The sequence below is a fragment of the Belonocnema kinseyi genome, chromosome 1, assembly GCF_010883055.1.
Source record: "Belonocnema kinseyi isolate 2016_QV_RU_SX_M_011 chromosome 1, B_treatae_v1, whole genome shotgun sequence".
In the NCBI taxonomy this organism is placed as follows: Eukaryota; Metazoa; Arthropoda; class Insecta; order Hymenoptera; family Cynipidae; genus Belonocnema; species Belonocnema kinseyi.
This window is the reverse complement of record NC_046657.1, coordinates 165,340,835-165,357,171: the sequence shown is the minus strand read 5'-3', so window position 1 is coordinate 165,357,171 and position 16,337 is coordinate 165,340,835. Positions and strand designations below refer to the sequence as shown.

Sequence of the window (16,337 nt, the reverse complement as noted above, 5' to 3'; positions counted from 1 at the left end):
GCCTTAACTCGCTATACTTGTGGATCTTGGTTGTATAGGTTGACTGCAAATTTCGGTTAAGCGGACAAGCAATGTCGATGATGTAGACTCTCCCACCTTTTTTTTTCTCGCATCACGATGTCAGGTCGATTGGCCCGGATGTAATGATCCGTTTAGATAGTAACATCCCAATTTAAGATGTAATCTTCGCTTTCTAAAACGGGCATTGGAATGTATCTATAAAAGGGCACCCATTCTTTTAAGAGTCCTAGGTTTAGGGCAAGTTTTTGATGTATATTGCCCGCTACATCATTATGTCTGTGCGTGTATTCTCTATGAGACATTACGCGACAGCCATAAATAATGTGCTCGATGGATTCGTTGGTATCTCCACATAATCGGCACCGGTCAACTACGTCTTGATGTAACACGTGTTTGCGATAATTCCTGGTACTGACAACCTTGTCCTGTATTGCAATGACAAATCCTTCCGTCTCTGGATACAGAACACCCTTTCTTAACCAAATATTAGATGCCTCACTATCCACTTCACTTTGATCTAACGTGTTGGGGTGCTCGCCATGGATTACTTTCTGCCTCCATTGTATTTCTAATTCCTCTATGGTTTCTGGCCTGATATTCAAGGCCCCATCTGAGGACAAATTTAAGGGCGTGTATTCAAGATCCGCTTGACAGATGGTTCTGTAAAGCGCAACATTTCGTTTGCTGTTAAAATAGTCTCGTAACTGTATAACTTGTGACTCACACAGTTTTTTGACATCTACAACGCCCCTACCCCCTAAATGTCGTGGTAGGACCATCCTTTCAATCGCTGAATTTCTGTGGTGCATTCGGTGCTTCGTCATTTCTACGCGAACAATTCTGTTTAACTTTTCAAGGTCAGTGTTAGACCATTTTATGAGCCCGAAGGAGTACGTGAAGACAGGGATGGCATATGTGTTGATCGCCCTGATTTTGTTTGCCGAGTTGAGAAAACTCTTCATAATTAATCTGAGTCTTGTATTAAAGGCAGTCATTAGGCTTGTCTTCACTATCGTATGTTGAATACCCTTAGATTCAAGAATACCCAGATATTTATATGATTCGCCTGCAGCCATTGCCTCGATGTCCTTTTCGAACTCGTTCTCTAACTCTGCGGTCCCTAATTCCCCTCTGATTAAATGCACTTTTCTGCATTTGTCTAGTCCGAACTCCATGTGGATATCATTGGAAAACTGCTTTGTGACATCAATCACTTGCTGCAGTTTTTGGCCTGAACTAGCGTACAGCTTCAGGTCATCCATGTAAAGAAGATGGGTCACTTGATGACCATCCTCATTATCATGAATTCTGAACCCATGAGACATGCTGTTTAGTGTTTTTCTCAATGGATTCAGTGCTAAACAGAACCATAGTGCGCTAAAGGAGTCTCCTTGAAATATACCCGTCGTAAAGTGTATTGATCCAGTTATCCTTGGTTGTCCATGATCAAATACTTGATTCTTGTACCCCAGAGCCTCATCGCATGGCTTAGAAAGTCAATAATGCGTGGACATATTTTGTAAATTTTTAAGACTTCAAGCAAATGGTCATGTGGAACGGAAGGAAACGCTTGCTTGTAGTCAATGTATGCCATGTGTAAGTTCCTTTGATGCTTACGAGCTTGAGTCATGGCAACAGCGTCTATAGTGACTAGATCTTTACAGCCTCGTGAGTTTTTACAACATCCTTTTTGTTCTTCTGTAAGAATGTCATTCTTGTCACAATGAGAATATACCTTATCTGCAATGATAGCTGTAAGACATTTATAAATTGTTGGAAGATAGGCTATCGGTCGAAAGTCAGATGGTTTTTGAGCGTCTGGTTTTTTTGGTATCATATACGTAGTACTTTGGAGCATAAAACTTGGCATCAAATCTGGGTGCTCAATGATCTTCTGGAAACACCTTGCCAACGCAAGATGCACATTCGTCAGGTACTTGTACCAGAAGTTGTGCACCATGTCTAGACCTGGAGCTTTACAATTACTTGCCCTCTTCAAGACAACTGAAACATCCACAGCTGTGATGTTTGTCAGATGCATTTCTGGGCTATTGCTTGCTCTTGCTTCCTCCAGTTTGAACAACGCAGTGTCCAAATTGCATCTGTTCATTTTTCCCCAAACGCCCGACCAGTAGTTAGTCATATCTTCCAATTGAGGGACTTCGGTGCCTTGGTGGTTATTTGTCTTTACTCGCAGTTCACGATAGAACCTTCTTTCATCTGTCTGAAAGTTTTGGTTTTGTTGCCTTTGTGAATTACTTTTCTTGTACCGACACAGTCTGGCAGTAAGAACATCAAGTCTCTGTCGTTGAGAGTCTAAAATTTCATCCAATATTGCTGGTGTTACTGTCTCGATGTGCCGAGGGTGGATGATTCTTTTAACATGGTTCATCAGCTTTCTGGTTATCTTTTCTTTTTTATATTGAGTTAATCGACCCAATTTGCACCTTACTTTGCTGAAATCCATATTCAACTTCATCTTCCATGGTGGATCTCGATCCCTTGCTGGAACAAAAACTGCATTTGTAGGCCTAGTTTTTCGGCCCAACGTTCTAACGGTTGCTACAGTATACAAGAATTTGCACCTCTAACGCATTTTGTGCTACGTTGAAATACGTAGGTAAAACCTTACTGTCGAGATGTGCTATTAGTGTACGCAGATGATTTGTAATGTTCATTTTGGGCAGAGAATGCCTCAGTGTTGGTTCCACATATCTGAACTCTAGTAAAGCATGATCAAAATTCCTTTCCAGGTGCTGTAGTTCTTCTGAGATTTCCCTATCTACATGATCGTTAGTAATATCCGGATGTGGTTCTAATAGATCCGGTGCATGATGTTCATTATCCCTAGCACCTATGCCTTCAGCATCAATCAAGTCTTCGTTATCCACAACTTCCAAGGCGAGCTCATCAATAGGAAGCTGCCGTTCCAGTTCCATTTTGACAGCAGCTATTTCAACAGCCGAAAGCAGTCTGTTTACAGATATTGAGCGTTTTTGATCTGCTAGATTCTGCTCATTCATTTTTGTGGCTAGCTCTGGGTATTTAAGTAAAAAGAGTCTATGATGTTCTCTCCTCACACTTTCCCCACATTTCTCTGCAAAAAACTAAAGGCGCATAACATCTCTGTTCATATGGTATGTCCATTTTCGTCGCTTTTTTGGTTGCTGAACCTCTGCTTCTGCCTCTGGTTGTATAAGGTCATCCACCTCTGGAGGATGTGGTGGTGTTGGATCATCAATAGGTTGAGGAAGAACATCAATTGCTCCTGCTTGACCGTTTGTCGCGGCTTTCTCTAACTGATGTTCATTGCCGTCGTTTTTCCACGCCAAATCAACCTGTCGTTTAATCTCCATTGCTCGGTCTTCTGTCACATGTAGATTAATCCTAATGTCTTTCACCTTAGCGATAAGATCTCTTAGTGCGACCTTTTGTATATTAGGATACTTTGCAGCAAATTTTGTTCTTGAATTGTATCCTTTTTCCTTGTTTGTTTTAAACTTCGCACTTTCATAATAGAGACGCACCAATTCCTCTTTCATTGTGGTATCCCAATTGATGCTCTCCCACGGTATTTCTGTCGAGGTGGTTGGCTCCAAACAGCTAGTGCTAGCCAAAGCAACCTCAGCAGGCACAGTTGATGTTCCGCTGCTTACCGTTTGTTGCAGATGTTCTTGCTGGTCAGCTGTTTGATTAGTGAGATCTGCCTGACCATCTGGCAGCTCACCATCGCCACCGTCCCGCATGCTGTGGCCCCCAGCGGTGGCTCCAGGGGCGCCCCGACGATCCTCGGGAAGCGACAAGCATATCAAAATCTTTAATATATTCTCCATTTTTCATTGATGGGTTTTGGTGTTCTACTTAGTCCCTCTCCTCTTCGTTATCAGCCTATTTGGCATGGGAAGCCCTGTCAGTAGCAATGCTACCTCCAACATTGCCGTCAAAGTCATGAGAGGAGAGTATACCATTAACAATGGGAGGCTGTCAATTTTAAATTTGAGTTTTGGTTCATAATTTCTTTAACGAAAGCTCATTATCTGAGTATTAATTTTACAAAGCAGTAATATGCACTTTTTACCCTCTTTCGAGAAATTCAACTTTGAAACATTCACGACACTTCATATAGAGTTTGGCGAAAAACAATTCTCTTCGGATGGTAGCTCAGACAGTAGCGCTTCCGCTCCATGACTGAAAGTTACCGTGTTCGATTCCATGTGCCTGCACTTTTTATTTATTTTTTGTGTTTCTTATTTATTAAAAAGTTTATCAATATAATTATCTTCAATAAGCTTTTACAATTCAGCAAATAAACATTTTCTCAATGACTTTTTCACGGAAAAACGGACTTTTTATACTTTATTATCTTTTTAACAACAATTATTTCATTAAAATTATTTCTTGAAAAAAAGATCCTACTCCATCTTCACTCCATAGGGAATCGAACCAAAAACTTCTGATTTCCGGTCAGGTGCTTTTACAATTAAGCTATTAGAGGGAAAATAAAAAAATAAATAAAAAATAAAAATAAAAATGGCATTTGAGAAATAAAATTTGTTTAATAAAAAAATGATTAAAGTTAAAAGAAGTCAGTTTTTTCGTGAAAAAGGTCTTACAAATATTATTCTTAGTAGAATTTCTAAACAATGTTTAAGAAAATTATATGCATAAAAATTATATGCAATAAGAAATACAAAGAAATAAGTAAAAGAAGTGCGGTTAGTAAAATAATATTTTGATTCAATTTTAAAGAGATTTGTGATAGTCGATTTCTGAATTTTTCCATTAATTTTTTATTTAACCACAAAGTTAACATTTTTGTCTTTTTTTGCCTTAAAAAATCATAGTTTTTTCAACTACTTATATTTACGTGAACCATTCATTTATTAACGAAGACATTTCTTAAAAATAATATCCAGAAGGTTACATTTTTATTTATTTTTATATAAACAAATTAATTAGTGAGAGTTCTACTTCATGATTAAAAATATTTGGAGACTTAATTTTTCAATTTTTTGTTAGGATATAAGTAAAAATAATGCTTAGTTACTTATTTACAAAATATTTAAAGTGCCTGTTAATTTTATAAATGTATTTATAAAATAAATACATATCTTCGTCATTTTACGATCTAATCACTTATTTCTTTTAACAAAATGGATCTAAAGTTTGTCCGCAATAAATAATATGTACGATTTTTTAATACTAGTGCAATTGTTAATTTCTATAATAAATTTCATAAAAATATACGGATTTTCTTCAATTTTGAACTTGTAAATTTTTTTAACGGCACCATTTTTTTAAAACTTGGAAAAATCCTTCGCTTATGATAATTTATTAACTAATAATACTTGTTGATTTTATGATCCATTATTTAAACAAACTCTCAACTTGACTAGTTGTAAACAAATGGAAGATATTTTTTGCTATGTAATCGATTACTAGGGACTTAGAAAGTACTTTATTTGTTAGAAGTGTTAGCCTAGAGACAATGTTTGTTCTTTATTTAAATAAATTTGATTGACAAATACAGATTTTTGTCAAATTTCGACCAACAGATTTTGTTTTTTCAACCGAATCAATTTCTAATTGCTTGGAAAAAATTACTTTTGTTGGCAAGTAGTCAAGTTGTGACTTTTTTCATGAAAATGTTTATAAAATAAATAGTTGTTGTTTTTTGGTAAGGTATCATTTCACGAAGAATTTTCCTAAGTAGTTTAAAATTGATTCTGTTAAAAGACGAAAATCATCCAGTTGAAAATTATTTCTGGAAATAAAAAAAGTTTTTTTAAGGAATTAAGTCTGTGCAGCGCAAAATAGCTAATATATGGATTTGTTTATTAAGTTTGTTTATCAAATCAAAAATTACTTTGGACTTTAAAAATGGTAACTAAGAATTGCTTTTACGCATATGCCAAACAAAAAATCGAGAAATAAAGGAAGTCTACGTTATCATCGGAATGGTAAATAACCGATCGGATGAGATACTTATCATATTACGTGAAAATATATCTGCACTATCGATTTAAAATTTAAAATCCATAAGACATTAAGAAATTAATAAGTTAATAATAGTTTATTAAATTAAAAAGATTTTAAGAATAAATTTTATCTGCGAAAAAAGCTTTACTCCACTCCGCTGAGAATCGCACCCAGGTCTTCCGATGAACGACCGGGTGCTCTACTCATTAAGCTACTGGAGAGATAGGAAGACGAATCTTCACTCACAGACATTCCACATGGCAAGGTTTTCTCTGACGAATCATAGATGGCATGTCCGTGGAGAAAAATTCCTCTTTCTATTTGTGCAGTAGCTTAGTGGATAGAGTACCCGAACGGCAGGAAATTGGAAGGCATTTATTCTATTTCCAGAGGAGCGAACGGAACCGAAGGGGAGCGATCTTTTTTCACACATAAAATTTGACTTTATAATTTTACAAAAACGTTATAGTCTAAATTTTAGGGGTATCTTAGATCGATAGAGCAGATACATATTTTCACGTAATGTGATAAGTATCTCATCAGATTGGTCATTTATAATCCCGATTATAATAAATACTTTTAGGGCCGATTTCACCAACTCTGATTAAATCGTTAATAACTGATTACCCTTATTTAATCAATACTTTGCGTTCCACCATTATTTTAATCATGATTAGGGGAAAATAATCACGGGTTAACTTAACCGTCCAATAATGGCTGGTTATGGAGGTTAATCAGTGATTAAAGTAACATGACCCCGAAATTGAAGTGCAAGTGCAGTGAGTGCAGTATACAGGAAGGAAATATGGTTCTGTTTTACAATGATATTTTATACTCATCTGATGATGATGAAATGCTTAACCACGTTCAGAGAAGGCCACGAATATTCAGACACAATTGCTACTTCTCTTCTATTACATTTGCCACTGAAAACACTCGTAACCTCAAACTTTGGGAGTCTTATCATATGCTAATATGGCGCCGAGTGTTCATGAAGAATTTTTTTCTAATTAATCAGAGTCGCCATTACAACAGAAAGACCTAGAAACTAGACTTTATTATGAACAAAGTATATGACTAGCTAACCTGAGGTTGAAAATGCTTGGTAGAACGCATCGCTGGTTAACGCTGAGTTAATCATTGATTAAAAATAATGATGATTAGTTAATCATGGATTTAATCAGAGTTGATGAAATTGGCCCTTAATATCTCAAACATATGAATCTTTAGATAAAACCTTGCCATATGACATGTCTGTGAAAAAGAGTATTTTTTTTATCAAGTAGGAGTTTAAGGAGATCCGCGGGGTGAGCGGCGGTCGCTCAGGCGTGAACAATCAAGAGTTTTCTACAAAATTACCCTCTATCTGGCTAATTCCCACCTCTTTCATTCCCAAAACCGGCCAGTCTCAGAGTTTTACTGTATTTTCAAGGAATGCGATAAGTGTCATCTCATCAGTCATTTACCATCCCGATAATAATACAGACATTCTGTATCTCATATCTATGAATCTTTAAAGAAAACCTTGCCAGATAGCATGTCTATGAAAAAAGATTCTTCTTTCTATCCCTCCAGTAGCTTAGTCGCCCAGATAACAATGCGTGATGCAGCACGCACGCCGCACGGCGTGAAAGCGCAATGTTTCTGCGGGAGTAGTCACACAGTGCCCGCACGACTTGCAACTCGTACGTAAATCCCCACTATGCCCGCACTCGGTGTGCGCCTTCATCGTGACAAGGTGTCGGAGTAACGTGCGAATTTAAAAAGAATAGCTGTAAATTTCATTTACGTCTTCTGTTATGATTCTGCAAGAGGAATCTAATACTTCAACGTTATGTAACAAGTTAAAATATAGTCTTGTATATACGAATCAGTAGGATCAATATATTTAAATTTGTTTCTTAATATGTAAAAAACTTTTAAAAATCCATAAAATAAATTGAAAAACCCATTACACAAGGAAGTCCTTTTCATTAGAACATACCATACATTATTAATATGCAAGATACCTAAATGCTTGAAAGTTTTATTTTAAAGATTGTATCACTTGTTGGATTTATTTTAATGCAGTATCAAGAAGTCGAAATCTTGAGGTATACTTATTTTTTCATTTTTTTAAATTATCCAAACTCTGCTGTTTAAAATATCGCGCCTGCATGCCAGTTGTGCGTGCGCATGGTTTTTCAAATAAGCGTGTCCTGTCCTGTGAGTGCGTGGAGTGTTCATAGTTCGTGCCAGTTTGTGCAGTACCTGATCTCAGTAATATTGTGGCTACAAGTGAAGATATTATAATGCAATTCTGGTATTATTTATGGAGTAAAATGAGGCAATTCAGTTTTAAAATTTCGCTCTACTAACCATCGTTTCATGATATTTCTAAAATTGAATAAAACAACGTTATTTATGAAATTAAACTGTCTTTAAATTTTTTTTGTACTCGCTTTTGTAGTATATTTTAAACAGTGACAGGAGCAATATTGTGCTTCGCATTGAGAGCAGATACTCCCTTTTCTCAAAATTTTACCATTGTCCGTGTAACTTACAAAATTGTAACTCATAACAAAATTTGAAACTATGGGGGCAATATCCCGACGCAAGCGTGCTGACACGCCATACGATGCATGCATGCAGACACGCCATGCGGCGCATATGCGACTCAATTGTTGACACAATTGTCTCTAACCTTGCCCTCACGACGTGCGGATTGATCTGCACGTCGCGCATGCACCATGTGGGTTCCATGCGGAAATTTTGCTACCTGGGGGGTAGAGCAGCTGACCGGCAGTTGGAATACCTGGATTCAAAGACCACTGGAGCGAATGGGGGCGAGGATTTGTAAAAAAAAACATTTTTTTACAAATACAATTTAATTTAAAAATTTTATAAAAGCGTAAAATTCTGATTTTGAGTTTCATTTTAGATCGATAGTGCAGATATATATTTTCACGTAATATAATAAGTATCTCATCTAATCGATCATTTACGATCCCGATAATAATACAGACTTCCTATCACTCACATCAATGACTCTTGAGAGAAAAACTTGCCATATGGCACGTCTGTGAAAAAAGATTCTTTTTTCTCTCTCCAGTAGCTTAGATGGTAGAGCACTTGGCCGGGAATCGGAAGACCTGAGTTCGATTCCTAGCGGAGTGATGGGGAGGGATCTTTTTTCACATATAAGATGAAATAAAAAAATAAATTCTCAAAATTTTTTAAATTTCGAAGTAGCATTTTCACTCACTGATTTGTTAATCTTAATATTAGTTGTAACGAGAATTTGTAACGATATAACGATGTTTTACATTAAATATAGGTTAGTTCCAAACAAATGGAATCGTTAATAAAAAAAGTAGAATCTCAACTTTTTATTTAATAAAAAATGAACAGAAAATCAAGTTTTAAAATCGGCTTTCACAAATTTCACAAAATACCTGGAGTTAACTTGCATTAAAAAAGACTTAAATCAGATCGAAATTGTTAGCTCTTCACTAATTTGTCCATGAAAACTTTTTTTGCCACACCCTGTGACATTTAACGACCACTTTCGTAAATTTTTGCTGAAAATAAGATCTATTTGGTTTATTTTTCTTTTATATTTAGGTCTTCTATCATCTTGTAAAGGACTATAAATGGAAAACTTACACAATAATATATGACAGTGATATCAGTTTAATTCGTATGACTCCACTTCTTACATTTTATACCACTACTGGCTATACGGTAACGATTCGTCGTATGGAAGGTCCAGATTACAGGCGAGTATTTAAAACTGATTAAATAAACGATCAAGAACCTTGCAATTCGCACAATAAATTACTTGAATATATTTTAGGGCTGTACTAAGAGAAGTCAAAAGATCAAAAGAAGAAAATATTATTATAGATTGTGATATTAAAATTCTTCTTGATGTACTCACGCAGGCTCAACAAGTCGGTTTAATATCCGACAGGTACAAAATGATTATCTGTTCTTTGGTAAGATGTTTACAATTGTATAAAAACAGTAAATTATATCTTTAAAAAGTGTTCTTTTCAGAAGAATAATCCCGCTTTACTCATAAATAGGAATTTTTTCCGGTTATTTAAACTTTCAAGTTATAACTTTTAAAACAGCATACGAGTAATTTATAATTTAAAGTAGAAAACAAAATCTCCAAATCAACGAACCTGATTCGTAATAATTCTAATTTCGAAGCATTTACAATCTTAAATCAAACCTTAAGAATTGGACGATCTCGAAATAATATTAAAAATTGTACTAATAATTTTAAAGTAGCAGTAATCAAAATTAAACAATTTTTGTTTCACGGTATTTGGGCGTAAAAACAAATCGAATTGAACGATTCCAAACCGAGTTGTTTGAAAATGAACAATTTTAAATTACTCGGGACCATTAAAATCCGACCGATTAAAAAACAAAAACTGCAAATTGATTAAGTGAATTTAAATTCTCTTATTTATTTGACCTTCTAAAATTATTCAAGTTTGTGCGCTTCTAATTTAATTTAAAAAAAGTTAAGGCTTGCAATTAGAAATTATACAATTTTGAAAAATTTAAATTTAATTGTATGGGTCTTAGTTTCCGAGATACCGAGGTTTGAGTATTTACCGTGGTAGTTGCGCTTGACTCACTGTAGAGCCAAAGCATGAGCAACAGGATCCCCCGGTAGTCGAGCGCTCGAGCGTAAATATCATGTTCAATACGCAAACCTCGATATCACAGAAACTAAGGCGCAAAATCGAAAGAAAAAATGCGCACCTAATGGATTTACATTTAGTTTCACCCTGTGAAGCCCCCAGTCTAATCGGCGACGCACATCTCGCGACTTCTCGAATTATTTTAATTTAGCATTTCGTATGATTCAATTACATTAAAGAAATTATAATAATTCATTTTTAAGAAATAAAATATTCTAAATAGTGTTGAAAACTCTATTTAAACATTTCTGTAACCTTAACATACCACATCCGGAAAACTGTTTCCACCAATCCTGGTTAGCTTGCTGAATATCCAAATCAACTGAGCACTGCTTCGGCTACTCCGCAAAATCATCTATGCTTAATTTTCCGCGAGAAGTTTAAAATGAAACTTTTTAAAGATAAAAAGAAAAGCTTTCAATTGATTTGAAAAAAAACGATCGTTAATACGGAAAACCGAATCGATGTATACAAATTATACAGGGTGCTATCTCGGTAGGAAGAAATAAAAAGTTTTCATCTCGAATGACAAGTATGGAAGCTTCAAAATATAATTTAAATAACATTAGAAACATCAAATCATTCAAAAATAGAAAACCTTTCTATTTATTTCTGCCGGGACATGGTGCTTTCATTTAGATACATCGAAATATTCAAAAATATGCTAACTACATTATTATCTACTCTAAAAAATACACGTACTTTATTATTTCAGGACTTACACACTCTTGACCTAGAACCTTTTCAATATTCGGGGATGAATTTGACCGCAGTTCGATTGATAGACCCTGAAGATTACATGGTCCGCAGAATAATAGAAGATTTCTTTGCACCCCTAGGGATAACTGAAGCAAACCAGCTAACTTTAGAACAAGCTTTAATGTTCGATGGAGTTCAACTTTTTGCACGAGCTTTTAAGCAACTCAGTGATTCTGTTAAGGGTGAATTGAAACAGTTGCCCTGTGATGGATCTGAAAGCTGGGAACATGGAATAAGCCTGAGCAACTTCATAAGATCTGTAAGATCTTATGAAGATCAAAATATGTATAGCCTAAAATTATGTTACAATCTATTTATTTTCGTACATTTTTTCTGAATTTATTTCTTCTTTGCAGACTGAAATGCGAGGCCTAACAGGTTTGGTGAAATTTGACACCTACGGATTTCGTACGGACTTTCAGCTTGACATTTTGAATGTTGGTTGGAATGGAATAACAAAAATTGGAACTTGGAACAGTACCACTAACATTGACTGGATACCGGAAAATACTGTAACTGATCCGAATGCGGGGTTAACTCTCCGAAATATGACTTTTAGAGTACTCATATCACTGGTTTGTAGAACAATCATAAAAATAATGATTCTTTCTTTTTCATTTGCGATTTGTTTGAATTTTTATGATTCACAGACAAAACCGTATGCAATGCTGAAAGAATCATCAATAAAGAAAGTAGGCAATGATCGATTTGAAGGCTTCGGAGTAGACGTTATTATTGAATTAAGCAAAGCATTGGGTTTTAATTATACTTTTGTACAACATGATCCAGTTTATGGAAGTTACGACAATAAAACCGGACAATGGACTGGAATGCTCAGGAAGATAATGGATAATGTTGGTATTCTACATTATTTTGAATTGTACTTCAAACTTGATAGTTTTTCAAATTGTTATTAATGATCTGTAATTGCAGGATGCCGAGTTAGCAATTACGGACTTGACAATTACAGCTGAACGTGAGAGTGCAGTGGATTTTACTATGCCCTTTATGAATCTAGGTTAGTATGTTAATCTAATGTTTCGCGCGCGAGTATAATAATCCTCAGTGTATAATTCAAATACCTCAACGATTGAATTAAATTTTTAGGAATCAGTATCTTATTCACAAAACCAAAGAAAGCTCCACCAAAGTTGATGTCCTTCTTGTCACCATTTTCTAATGAGGTTTGGATTTACACAATTGGCGCTTGGATATTTGTGTCACTCGAATTTTTCATTATTGGAAGAATGTGTCCGGAAGAGTGGAACAATCCCTATCCTTGTATTGAAGAACCTGAAGAGCTCTATAATCAATTCTCTCTTAAAAACGCTTATTGGTTCACTATTGGTGCTATGATGCAGCAAGGGTCTGAACTCGCACCTATGTATGTATGAACATTTTACTTAATAGTACATTGTGTAACAAGGGGCGAAAGGAGCAGATTGTTACCACAGAAAGTAATTACCCGAGGGAAAAATCTACTTTCATTCCGTGTTACCTGACCACCTTTGGGTCCTGAAATGCGAGTCCGACGTATTATTCTATAGCTTTGTTCGCGGCTCGAGTTCTGATTGACTATTTTTTACTTTCGCCCCGCACATTTTACTTTTGCTTCGAAAATTTTACTTTTGCTGCACTGATATTACTTTCGCCCTGAAAATGCGGTTTACGGAAAATATGTGCTACTTTCGCCCTTATTTTCAGGTGCAAAAGGTGGCCATTTCGGTCGAGTGTGGAATAAAAAATATTCCTGTTACAATCTAGTGTGATAATTATAACTATCACATAGGTGTTTCAACAAGAATGCTAGCCGAAAGTTGGTGGATTTTCTGCCTTATTATGGCCCTTAATACTTTCGCCCTGCACATTTTACTTTCGCACCGCACATTTTACTTTCGCCTCGCTCATTTCACTTTTGCCTCGCTCATTTTACTTTTGCCTCGCTCATTTTACTTTCGACTCGAAAATTTTACTTTCGACCCGAAAATGCAATTTATAGGAAATATATGTTACTGTTGCCCCTATTTCCAGGGGCAAAAGGTGGCAATTTCGATCGAATGTGGAATAAAAAATGTTCCTGTTACAATCTACTGTAATAATTCTAATTATTGCAGAGGTATTTTAACGAGAATGCTGGCAGGAAGTTGGTGGGTTTTCTGCCTTATTATAGCCCCCATTACATTCAACCCGCAAAGTTTACTTGCGCCCCGCAAATTTTATTTTTTTCTCGCTCATTTTACTTTTCCACCGAAAATGCGCTTTACGGGAAATATATGCTACTTTTTCCCCTATTTCTAGGGGCAAAAGTTGGCAATTTTGGTCGAGTGTGGAATAAAAAATATTCCTATAACAATCTAGTGTAATAATTCTAATTATTACAGAGGTGTTTCAACGAGAATGCTAGCCGGAAGTTGGTGGTTTTTCTGTCTTATTATGGCAAACTCCTATACTGCCAATCTCGCTGCATTCTTGACTGCAGAACCTGTTGAAACATTATTCACAAACGTTAAAGAGCTCGCCAGTCAGGATAAGATAAAGTATGGTGCAAAACGTGGTGGCTCGACACTCTCATTTTTTGAAGTAAGTTACCCTTGACACGCGAAGGTTAAAAATTCTTTACATTCACAAACATTTTTTGTTTAATTCAGCATTCGACCAATTCTATGTATCAAAATATGTACAAATTCATGATGGACAATGCTGCAGAATGTTTGACTGATTCAAATGACGAAGGAAAGGATAAAGTACTGAAAGGCGATTATGCATATTTTATGGAATCTTCCACAATTGAATATTTAAGCGAAAGAGAATGTGACCTTGATCAAGTCAATGGTCTTCTTGACCAAAAAGGCTACGGAATCGCTATGAGAAAAAGTAAGTTGCGGAAACTTGATTACAAACTTATAATCGCTATAATTACTTTTAAAATTATAATTATTAAAAATAATCTTACTTTAGACTCAACTTACCGTAATGATTTGAGTTCTGGTGTGCTTCAACTTCAAGAGAATGGAATACTTGCTAATTTGAAAACTCAGTGGTGGAAACAAAAACGTGGAGGTGGAAGATGTGAGGTACGAAACTGAGGAAACGATTTTCTTCCCTTTATAGACATATTTTATAAATTCAATAACATACTTTATTTGATATTTTTGGAGAAAATATATTACAACTTCGACTTTGCAGCAAGATTCTGGGACGAGCGCACCTAGTAAGCTAAATCTGTCAAATTTAGGAGGAGTATACTTAGTCTTGGCAGTTGGTATTGTCCTGTCCTTTTTCATGACATTGGTGGAAATGTTATGGGAAATAGGATGCAATTCATTTAAGTACAATGTAAGTAAAATATTGCAAGAGAACACAGAATTCCAAATAAACTAATGATAAATCCTAATTTATAGGTCTCAGTTAAAGAGGAACTGATAGACGAAATAAAATTTATAGTACAATTCAGTGGTTCTAGCAAACCAGTTAAAAAAAGGAACGACTCATCGCATAAAAGTTCAAAAGATTCTAAGGATTCTACGCCTCCTTATGGATTTGTACCTTCTGTTGTAACCACTGGTCCATGTGAAGAAACTAAAACTTAATTAAAATCTTAGATATAGTTTTTCTAATGAAATAATTATATAAAATCTATATTTAAAATACAAAAGTATATTGAAAAGGATTTATTCGTTTAGTTACATAGATTACTATGGAAAAAGCTATTGCAGGAAAATCCAGGTAAAATACATTTATATCATAAAGACACCATATATCAGTTAGAAATGTTTATATTAAAAAAGCCTAATCTTACGTGAAATTTCGTAAAATGCTCATAAACGAAATTATTCTAAAGGATTGTGATTATATCCCTTAACGAGCTTTTCTGGCGTTTAAATAAAGTCGAGAATAAAATTGCCATAATACTTAAAAGGACAAAATGATTTAAATAAAAAAAATCGCGTTACTTAACCCTGAACTGGCACAATCGGTAAAAAAAGACCCCAACAAATTTCTAAGCTCGAATTAACCGTACTAAATTCGAGAAAATGGACCACGTGTCGACTTTTACCAGCAATTGACATCACTAACTAAAGGTAAATTTGTTTAGCATAGAGCGGGAAGCGTCAAAAGGGTCTTTAATACCCGTTGTGCCGTCACTGAGCAAAAAAAGTGATTTTCAACCAAAATTTGTGCCATTGATATTGCTGATTGTTGTTTAATTTCCAATTTAAGTTTATCATCTAAATTGAAATATTTTTTTGTATTATTTTATAGTCTCTTGCTCTTTTAGGTGGCCTGCAATTTACAGCGACGCTCGGTTCGTGAACAAGCAATCGCTTGACATCGCTTGCCATTGCCCGATGTGCCATGAGAACTGTGCAACGCCTTTGAAGCGATTGTATAGATTTGCAAGAGTAATAACACCTTTGAAAAACAGTTTTTTTTATGTTACTTTTTTATTTTTCAATAACTATTTTTTAAAAACTATTTGAACTATTTTTGTTTTATTGGACCATAAAATAGAGTTTTTATTTTGCAAAATAAATACCATTTTTGGAAGAATCAATAATGCAATAATTTTTTTTACGTGTAGTATTTTAGGAGCATCACCCTACAGTTTTAGGAAAAAATATTAAAAATTACGTGAGTTATGAATTTTTAATTACAAAAACTCACTTCTTATCGTTTTTTTTCAAATGTTGTTTAACTTACTTAAATTAAACTAATGACTACAAAGCCGATTCTATTTAAAAAAACGTTAAAGAAAGTAAAGATACAATTAGAGCAGAAGAAGAGATAAAAATACAAAACGACTTTGAAGGAAGCAGGAAACTACTTTATACAAAAATGAAAGGAAACAAAAGTACAGAAATTGTCAACATGAGAAAT

At 35.0% G+C, this 16,337-nt stretch overlaps 1 protein-coding gene across 3 annotated transcripts in view; it reads left to right on the top strand.

The window, feature by feature from the left end:
- The window catches only part of LOC117173931 (glutamate receptor ionotropic, kainate 2-like), a 28,370-nt gene extending 12,425 nt beyond the window's left edge, over positions 1-15,945 (top strand). For 2 of the 3 annotated variants that reach the window (XR_004467215.1, XR_004467214.1), the window contains 13 exons: positions 9,604-9,758; positions 9,836-9,977; positions 11,416-11,718; positions 11,816-12,034; positions 12,110-12,313; positions 12,393-12,477; positions 12,567-12,843; positions 13,841-14,039; positions 14,108-14,333; positions 14,418-14,533; positions 14,646-14,795; positions 14,861-15,185; positions 15,739-15,945. Coding sequence is in view for 1 of the 3 variants with exons in the window: in XM_033362586.1 (XP_033218477.1) it covers positions 9,604-9,758; positions 9,836-9,977; positions 11,416-11,718; positions 11,816-12,034; positions 12,110-12,313; positions 12,393-12,477; positions 12,567-12,843; positions 13,841-14,039; positions 14,108-14,333; positions 14,418-14,533; positions 14,646-14,795; positions 14,861-15,049 (2,265 nt within the window). In the remaining 2 variants the exon portion in view is untranslated. Of the gene's footprint in view, positions 1-9,603; positions 9,759-9,835; positions 9,978-11,415; positions 11,719-11,815; positions 12,035-12,109; positions 12,314-12,392; positions 12,478-12,566; positions 12,844-13,840; positions 14,040-14,107; positions 14,334-14,417; positions 14,534-14,645; positions 14,796-14,860; positions 15,359-15,738 lie in introns of those variants that run through there. The other variant, XM_033362586.1, reaches the window with a different exon arrangement.
- The last annotated feature ends 392 nt before the right edge of the window (positions 15,946-16,337 follow it).